General features: G+C 41.6%; 1 protein-coding gene across 1 annotated transcript; it reads left to right on the top strand.

Moving 5' to 3' along the window:
• Positions 1 to 5,514: 5,514 nt before the first annotated feature.
• On the top strand, positions 5,515 to 9,406 carry LOC146896704 (uncharacterized). Its single transcript, XM_085736339.1, has 7 exons — positions 5,515 to 5,952; positions 6,038 to 6,205; positions 6,321 to 6,657; positions 6,932 to 7,173; positions 7,603 to 8,235; positions 8,927 to 9,021; positions 9,139 to 9,406. Exons 1-7 carry the CDS (start codon positions 5,515 to 5,517, stop codon positions 9,404 to 9,406), a joined length of 2,181 nt encoding a protein of 726 aa, XP_085592465.1.
• Positions 9,407 to 9,841: the final 435 nt, after the last annotated feature.

Here is a 9,841-nt window from a genome sequence, read left to right as displayed (position 1 = left end):
CTCCTTTGTTTTCGGCCGCCGATGCCTCTAGCTCAAGGGCCGATTTCGGCCTTCTTTTATGCTTGCCTTGCCATTTCTTCTTCATTTCCAACTTCCACAAGTAGTGTTACCATGCTAAAATTGCTCTAGGAACCCACAACCTCTCTTGTTCATCTTCATCTTCACCATTCTCACTTACCCACACCACAAATCTACATCTAATCTTCATCTTCAACCTTTCTCTACCACCACAAACCCACACATCTTCATCTCTAACCTCACCAACTCATAAATCTTCATCAAAACAACACTACCCATTATCCCTAACCTTCAAAAATTATCCACAAACCACAAATCCACATCAAAAACTTCATCTTCAACCTTTCTCTACCACCACAAACCCACACATCTTCATCTCTAACCTCACCATCTCATAAACCTTCATCAACAACACCACTACCCATTACCCCTAACCTTCAAAAATCATTCCCAAAAACCATAAATCCATCACAAATCATTATCAACAATCAAACCCACAAACTTTTACCAACAAATTAAACCCAAATTCCATCAATTTCACCAAACCCTCATTTTACCCCCAAATTTACATACTCATTCACATACCCATTCAACAACAACCATGGCCAAAAATAAGAACCAAACCCAAGAACCCACCACAAAGAGAAGTAGAGGTAAAAGAGCTACCGAAACCTCTTCTCAACAACCACCTAGCCCACCACAACCTCAACCACCCATCCAACCACCATACCAATGGTTTGTTTCGGAGATTACGGATGAAAGGTATAATTTGATTAAGAAGAGGGGTTTCAACAAAGAAAGGGGTATTGCTATGAATAAGTTAGAAAAGCACCCTGTTTTTGTGTGGCAAATTGAGGCTAGAAAGTGGCAAGGCATTGTGAACATGGTAACCAAGGAGAGTAATTCGAGCATTGCTTTCGAGTTCTTAGCAAATGCATTTGTTGAGAAAAAGGGTTACACTTATGTGAGAGGGAAGAGGGTTGATTATCAAAAGAGGGACATTAAGCGAGTGCTTGGGTTGAGGGATGTGGAGAAGTGTGATGTTGTGTATCGGAAGCAGGTATATGATACTTTCCGAAATCGAAGTGCATGGGATAGTTTGCTTGAGGGGCTTATGAGAGATGGAAAGGGGTGGATAGGAACTTTGGAACGACCTCGGAAGGATTAACACTGTCGATTTGCCGCCCGAGTACAAGGCTTGGGCTTCATTTATTTTAACTGTCATTGAGTAAACTTCGTCGACATGAGATGTTAAGAGACGGGGTGATTATTTTGCTGGTGTTGATAGGCGATGAGGATATAGATGTGGCTCGGTTGATGAAAGATAGTTTGTGGAATCTGATTAGTACCGATAAGAATACTTTGGGACATTGTTGTTTGATTAACGTATTGTGTCGGGAAGCTCGGAGTTTCGGTTGAACCCACCGATGTATATGTGAAGTCTTTGAGGTTTCTATCGGACTGCGTGCTAGAGGGCTTTGAGAGAGAGCAAGAAAATTATGATCGGAAGCTTCGGGAGGCGAGAAGAGCATCGGGCTATGGAACAAGATCACATCCCACAGGTGCCTCCACAACAAGTGCCACCACCTCGGATGCGGCGGCGGGGTCTTCCACCCTATTTCATGGAGTATACATATGCCATGGCAACCGGGCTCGGGACATTTCTTCTCGAGATCGGATGCCCCCACCGGCATTCCCTCAACCCTTTTATGAGGCGGTGAGCTCTACCGTCGAATGCTAATGCAAGGACTAATGCTTATGACAGTTTGCTAGTCCACTTGAGATGGAGAACTATTTTGCCGAGGAGAGGCGGTAGGGACTCGAGTAGAGGAGCGAATTAGAGCGGAGTACTTTAGGATTCAAGCCGAGAGGAATCGGGTGCGGACTCACGGCCTCTACACTATCCATTTCCACCTTCGGGACCGGGAGGGTCCTCGGGAGCACGACAGGTGATTTGGGCACCTTGTCTAGCCCAAACATTTAGTAACAAAGATTCGCCAATGGTTTGTCAAAAGTTCAAAGGAGGTGGTTGCTTGATTGGATCTTTCAATGGGAAGTGTACGGCCGGATGGAATGCTTGGGTAGCCACAACTTCCGAAACCTCGGCTTGTAAGGTCATAGCCAAATTTTATTTTTCAATTTTTACAAATATGAGTGTTTCCATGTGAATGCTATTTCTAGGGCTTGCGATTTTTCTCTCGCTATTGATTGGTTATATTATGTGCACACTAAGGCAAATTGCTTGTACGTTGAGCCTTTGAAGCCAACCCGAGTTTATATTGAATTATTCCTTTGTTTAAGCCAAGTTGAGCCATTAGGATTAGACCCCTTGTTTCGGTGACGAACCACATTACAAGCCTAGAGACCATAGGATTGTCCCAATAATTTTGTTGGAGTTAGGCATAATTTGTGTTTCAATGTTACAAAAATTCAAGTTTGGGGTTGCTCATGGAACTAGCAACACTCTAAGTTTGGGGTAGGGGCACTAGAGAATTGAAGATCATCTTGTGTTGTCCTATATATATATATATATATATATATATATATATATATATATATATATATATATATATATATATATATATATATAAAGCATGTCAAAAATAAGCGAAACGTTAAAAATTCAGCTCAAAAAAAATGAATATGCATAAAGACAACAAGTGATCAGATTTTTTTTCAATGTTAATGATCTCTAGTCCCCGAATTTTGTTGTGGTATTGTTTTTAATTTTTAGAACCGTAGGATGATGCTTAACTCCAAGTCATTTTTCTTCAGCCTACTTTCCAAATTATCCCACCTCGAACCTAAGCCCCGTTATAACCGAAAAAGTCCTTAAAAGTGTGTGCATGATATTGACTTTGATTTATGCTTAGAAACTTTTCAAGTCTTGGTAATATAGTAGTTTGCATGTCGACTGTGTGAACCTTGTTTCAATATTGTTGTGAGAAGTTGTGGATTGGATGTGTTGCCAAGCAAGTTAGCTCATCAATTGCTAACTAAGGAGTGAACTTTTGACATGACCCTTGGTGGAGTAAGTGTTATTTTACCGTTATTTTTCATTTTTAGTGTGTTCCTTGAGAACAAGCAACGATGTAAGTTTGGGGTTGTGATGACACTCTGTCATTACTAGTTTTGTAGACATTTTTCATGTATTTGTAAGGTAATTCATCAAGGTATTCAAGCCGAAAGCACAAGAAAATGAAGGTTTCAAGCCATTTGGATACTTGGAAAAATCGGGCCCCGATTTACCACAATTGGGCGCCGATTTCAGCAATATGGGAGGAGCCAACTTTACGGAAAAATCGGGCCCCGATTTACCACGATCGGGCGCCGATTTCGTAACTTACGGGACGCGTTTTCGCGTGATTCGGCCCTAATTTGGAGAATCCTTGCTCGTTCATGCTTAATTTTAATCTTAAAACTCACTAAGGAATTAGGTGTTTATTTTAGAATTAACGTTTCGTCACTAAGGAATTAGGGCACGAATTTTATAGAGGATTCGGTAGCAATTAGATGAGTCGATCCAATAACGAAAACTAGGTTGTTAACAGGAAATAGTCATCCAAGTAAAACTCATCCCCAACACTTTTCTCTTATTAATTTGAATCACTTTACTTTATTTAATTTTCATCATTGCGATAAAACCAACTTCGTAACCTTTTGTTTGATTAAGTCTTAAATACAATTCAATAGTATAACGCGATCCTCGAGTTCGACACTCGGTCTTACCGATTTAAATTTACTACTTGAACGATTTCGTACACTTGCGAAAATTGCCATCAAGTTTTTGGCGCCGTTGTCGGGGATTGCCAAATCACCGTTGAATTTTATTTTTTCTTAATTGAAATTTTTTGCTCTGCAACAAAATTTTTACTTTCTTTTTATTTTAGTTATTGCTCAATCTCCTATTACTCACGGTTGTCTAATCTTTTATGCGAGGCCAGTCTCAAATGAACTTATCTTTGTTCCGAGAGGTTGAAAAATTTTGCCGAGCAATCCGAAAGGAAACAAAACTCGAGAAAACTTAGAGAAAAAGAAGAGGCAAGCAAAGTGGAGGCGACACGGAAGAAGAGGTATTCGAAGCGAGGCCCGGAGATGGAGGCAACACCACCGGAAGAAAGACTTCTCGGAGACTATGGGACCCGTGATAGAAATCGAAACAGCCGACCATTACTAATCAGCCTATGACGGTGAACAAGTTTGAAATCAATCCCGGTCCGTTGCGGGAGCCGAAGGAAAATCGGTATGCGGGAAAGTACAATGAAGACGCTAACAAGCACTTGAAGAGTTTCTTGATACTGCGTGAGACGACAAAAGTGCAAGGGCACTCTGAAGAAGCCAAACGGTTGTGATCGTTCCCGTTCACTTTGACCGATGATGCTTATGAGTGGTTTGATTCCTTACCCGCCGGCACTATAACAACTTCGAATGAGATGGAAGACAAGTTCTTGGAGCAGCTTCTTTCCTACGGCTTTGTTTGTGAGAAGGCGACAAGACATTTCTAGTTTCCGGCGAAAGAGGGAGAGTCTTTGGGAGAAGCTTATAAAAGGTACAAGAAGCTACTATCGGCATGTCCCGAGCACAACTTTGATACTACTTGTTCAAATGCGGATGTTACGTAATGGTCTACGTTTGGCTACTAGACAAGTTCTTGATACAACTTACGGTGGTTCTATAAATTTCAAAACCGTCTCTCAAATAATCAAAATTATTGAAGCCGTTGCACTTAATGAACAAATGGAGATGTATGATAGATCCGGTGGTACAAGAGGAGGACTCATAGACTTAAATCAACTTGAGCTCAAAAATGGTCAAAACATACTCACGGGTAAACGGATTCAAGATGCGGTATCGGTTGAAGTGACAAAGAGAATGGCAGCCCTTAACTTAACCAAACCACAAGTTGCTCCGTGAATCGGATGAACACCGTCAAATGTGATTGGTGCCTTTGGTTCTCATTTTACTATGCATTGTCATGTGCCCATGGATGCAACCCAAGTGGAGATGGTGAACTACCTCGGCGGTCAAGGGAACCAACTTAGAAATAACCCTTTCTCAAATACATATAATCCAGCTGGAGGAACCATCCAAATTTCTCATGGAAAAATCCACAAGGTAGCTCTCGTAACCAACAACAAGGGAGTTATCAAGGAGGTCCATCAAATCAAGCACCAAAGAAGGCGGATTGGGAGCTAGCAATTAAAGATATGGCTACCAACATGAATTCCTTAGCTTAAGAAACCATAGAGGCTCAAAAGAATACAAGGGCTTCAATCAAAAATCTTAAAACTCAAGTTGGGCAAATTGCTCAACAACTCACACAAAGAGCTCCGGGGACCCTTCCAAGGAACACCGTCATCAATCCAAGGGATCATGAAAATGTGGACATGGTTACTACAAGAAGCATGAAGAGGGATGAATCACTATCATCTCAAACTAAACATGATGAAGGTGACTCATCTCCTGAACTAATTGAAGTGGAGGTTGAAGTTCGTGATGCCGTTGATACTCATGTTGTCGAAGAACCGAGAAAAGAAAAAAGATGAACCTCCAAAGCCACAAATCAAGCTGTCTTATCCTCAAAGGTTGAAGAGAGAAAAAGATGAGAAGTGCTTTGCAAAATTCATCGAGATGTTCAAGAAGTTACAAATCAACATCCCATTTGCTGAAGCCCTCCAACAAATGCCTTCATATGCAAAATTCATGAAGGACATCTTTTCGAGGAAGAGAACAATTGATGATGAAGATGTGATGCTCACCGAGCAATGTAGTGCGGTCTTACAAAGAAAAATTCCAAGGAAACTAAAAGACCCCGGGAGTGTCACTATTCCTTGTACCATTGGGGATAGAACTTTCAAGAAAGCTTTGATTGATCTTGGAGCTAGTGTGAGCTTGATGCCGCCGTCCATCTACAAGAAACTTGGCATCGGAAGAGTAAAAGATATTAGGATGACATTGCGGTTTGCGAGATAAGTCCTACAAATTTCCCTATGGGATAGTTGAAGATGTTCTTGTGAAGGTTGATAAATTCATCTTTCCGGTAGATTTTGTTGTTCTTGAGATGGAAGAAGATGATGACATCCCTTTGATACTAGGGCGTCCGTTCTTACAAACCGGAAGGTGTTTGATTGACATGGAAGATGGTACTTTGACTTTGAAATTCTTTGATGAAGTGGTCAAGCTAAATGTGCTCAAGGCTATGAAACATCCTGAAAAAAAGGAGAAATGTTATAGGTAAATATGATCAAATCCTTTGTGAAAGAAAAATTACAAAAAGAAGTGCCGGCTTTACCACTTGAAAGGGTCTTGAGTTTACCACCGAAGTTGTTGAAGAAAGTGAAGACCCCCATGAATGTGAAGTTTTAGCTATGTTGGAGGCTTGCCCACCCCACAACCGTTGCACCCCTACTAGGTGGGAGGAATTACATCCTCAAAAAGAAGTTGTGGAAAAATCAAAGAAAGAACCGGTAGTTGAACTCAAACAATTACCTCCTCACTTGAAGTATGTGTTCCTTGGTGAGAAAGAGAAGTACCCGGCTATCATAAGTGCTAATTTGAGCAAACTTGAAGAAGAGAGACTATTGAGAGTTCTTAGAATGTACAAGGGTGCTTTGGGTTGGTCTATTGAGGATTTGAAAGGTATAAGTCCTACTTTCGCATGCATAAAATATTGATGGAGGATAATTTCAAGCCGGTGGTGCAACCACAACGAAGAATCAATCCAGCCATGAAGGAGGTAATCGAAAGGAAGTTGTCAAGCTACTTGAAGCGGTATCATTTATCCCATTTCGGACGGTTCGTGGGTTAGTCCTGTCCAAGTTGTTCCTAAAAAGGGCGGGACGACCGTGGTGATGAATGAGAAGAATGAGTTAATCCCAACTCGCACGATCCTTTGGGTGGAGAGTATGCATAGACTACAGAAGGTTGAACATTGCAACCGGGAAGGATCACTTCCCACTACCTTTTATTGATCGGATGCTTGAGAGGTTAGCGGGTCATGAGTACTCTTGCTTCTTAGACGGTTACTTCGGGTATAATCGTATTCTTTGTGGCACCGGAAGACCAGAGAAAACTGCTTTCACATGTCCTTATGGGATATTTGCTTACGGGGAGGATGCCATTTGGACTATGCAATGCCCCCGCCACGTTTCAAAGGTGTGTTATGTACATATTCTTCGATATGCTTGAAAAACATATCGAAGTTTTTATGGACGATTTCTCTGTCTTTGGCTCTTCTTTTGATAATTGTTTGCATAATTTGTCTCTTGTATTGGAAAGATGTCAAAACACTAATTTAGTCCTAAATTGGGAAAAATGTCATTTCATGGTAAGAGAGGGAATTGTTTTGGGTCACCGAATCTCCCACAAGGGGATATAAGTTGACCAAGAAAAAATTGAAGTAATTGAAAAACTTCCCCCTCCCACCAATGAAAAAGGCATTAGAAGCTTTTAGGCCATGCGGGATTTTATAGGAGGTTCATTCAAGATTTTTCAAAAATAGCAAAACCCCTTACTAACCTGCTTGTCAAAGACATTCCTTTCCAATTCAATGATGAGTGTTTAAATGCCTTTAACACTTTAAAGAAAAAATTGATCACCGCCCCTATTGTCACCGCTCCCGATTGGTCACTACCTTTTGAAATTATGTGTGACGCAAGTGACTTAGCTATTGGGGCAGTGCTTGGGCAAAGAAAAGATAAGTTGTTTCATGTTATTTATTATGCTAGTCATGTCTTGAATCCGGCACAACTTAACTATGCCACCACCGAAAAAGAACTTTTGGCCGTTGTTTACGCTTTTGATAAATTTAGATCTTACTTGTTGGGGTCTAAAGTTATTGTTTACAACGACCATGCTGCACTAAGGTATTTGTTTTCTAAGCGGGAATCTAAGCCAAGGCTTCTTAGGTGGATACTATTGTTGCGGGAATTTGATTTAGAGATCCGTGACAAGAAAGGATCGGAGAACACGGTGGTGATCACCTTTCTCGTCCGGAGAAGGTGGATGAAACGAGAGGAGAAGAGGCCTATCCGGGACCTCTTTGCCGATGAGCACATCTTAGCCGTTACGATGGTGCCGTGGTTCACGGACTTTGCGAACTACATGGTGGGTAAGATTATCCCTCTTGACTTTAACTCCCAACAACGTAAGAAATTCCTCCATGACTGCAAGTCATATGTGTGGGATGAACCATTTTTGTACAAAAGGGGGTTGATGGTTTGTTAAGAAGGTGTGTCCCCGAAGATGAATAGGAAAAGGTGTTGTGGCACTGCCATGACTCCAGCTATGGGGGACATTTTAGTGGGGATAGGACTGCTGCAAAGGTCCTTCAATCGGGCCTATTTTGGTCTACTCTTTTTAAAGATGCCTTCACCTATGTTAAGAATTGTGATCGCCGCCAACGCACAGAAATATTTCAAAAAGAAACGAGATGCCACAAAACCCCGTGTTAGAAGTGGAAATCTTTGATGTGTGGGGAATTGATTTCATGGGACCATTCCCATCCTCATGCTCAAAGATGTACATTGTGGTGGTAGTGGATTACGTTTCTAAGTGGGTAGAAGCAATGGCCACGCAAACCAATGATGCTCAACTAGTGGTTGCCTTTCTCAAGAAAAATATTTTTTCATGCTTTGGGGTCCCTAGAGCATTAATTAGTGATGAAGGCACCCACTTCCTCAATCGCAAGATGGAGGCGTTGCCGAAAAAGTACAATGTGCATCATCGGATTGCCACACCTTACCACCCTCAAACAAGTGGCTAGGTAGAAGTGTCAAATAGGCAAATCAAACGGATTCTTGAAAAAACGGTGAACTTGTCCCGAAAGGATTGGTCACTAAAGCATGATGATGCCTTGTGGGCATACCGAACAACTTTCAAAACTCCCATAGGTATGTCTCCTTTTCAGATTGTTTATGGAAAATCTTGTCACTTACCTTTAGAACTTGAGCACAAAGCATTATGGGCCACCAAATTCCTGAATTTTGATCTCACTAAAGCGAGGTGAATCCGAAATTCTTCAACTCCATGAGTTGGATGAATTCGGAATTTCGCCTATGAAAATGCCAAAATTTTTAAAGAAAAAACAAAGAAATGACATGATCAAAAGATTCAAAATAGGGAATTTCGGGAAAGGCAATTGGTTTTACTTTTTAATTCCGGAGTTGAGGTTGTTTCTGGGAAGCCGAAATCAAGGTGGTCCGGTCCATTTAAAGTGGTGAAGGTTTACCCCTACGGTGCCATTGAGGTGAAGGATCCGGACTACGATAGAACTTTCAAGGTCAATGGACAAAGACTCAAACCATACTATGGGGAGAGTCAAAGCGTCCAACCGAGTCCATCCCGCCGCACTCCGCTTGAAGGAAGAGAAGTGGACCGTCAAGCTTAGGACGTTAAACCGCGCCGAGTGGGAGGCAACCCACTGTGTTCAAATAGGTATTAATTTTAATTTTCTCGTCAAAAAAAAGTTTCGTAAAAATCGGAGCCCGACCCATTACTAGTCGGCGCCCGATTTCTTTGCGGGTAAGTGAGCTTTGCTCATCGTTGTTTTCGGCCGCCGATGCCTCTAGCTCAAGGGCCGATTTCGGCCTTCTTTTATGATTGCCTAGCCATTTCTTCTTCATTCCCAACTTCCACAAGTAGTGTTACCATGCCAAAATTGCTCTAGGAACCCACAATCTCTCTTGTTCATCTTCATCTTCACCATTCTCACTTACCCACACCACAAATCTACATCTAATCTTCATCTTCAACCTTTCTCTACCACCACAAACCCACACATCTTCATCTCTAACCTCACCAACTCATAAATCTTCATCAAAAC

Source organism: Medicago sativa, chromosome 8 (assembly GCF_051527215.1).
Source record: "Medicago sativa cultivar Bolivia chromosome 8, Bolivia_mono, whole genome shotgun sequence".
In the NCBI taxonomy this organism is placed as follows: Eukaryota; Viridiplantae; Streptophyta; class Magnoliopsida; order Fabales; family Fabaceae; genus Medicago; species Medicago sativa.
Note: the sequence above shows the minus strand (reverse complement) of the source record. Positions and strands in the feature narration are given on the sequence as shown.

Excerpts from the sequence above, each read along its gene's own strand:
- LOC146896704 (XM_085736339.1), top strand. The coding sequence starts at position 5,515 with ATGCCGTTGATACTCATGTTGTCGAAGAACCGAGAAAAGAAAAAAGAT. Across the intron at positions 7,174-7,602 it reads GCCCCCGCCACGTTTCAAAG|AAAAAATTGATCACCGCCCC; the intron begins GTGTGTTATGTA and ends AACACTTTAAAG. Across the intron at positions 8,236-8,926 it reads TGTACAAAAGGGGGTTGATG|ATTGTTTATGGAAAATCTTG; the intron begins GTTTGTTAAGAA and ends TCTCCTTTTCAG.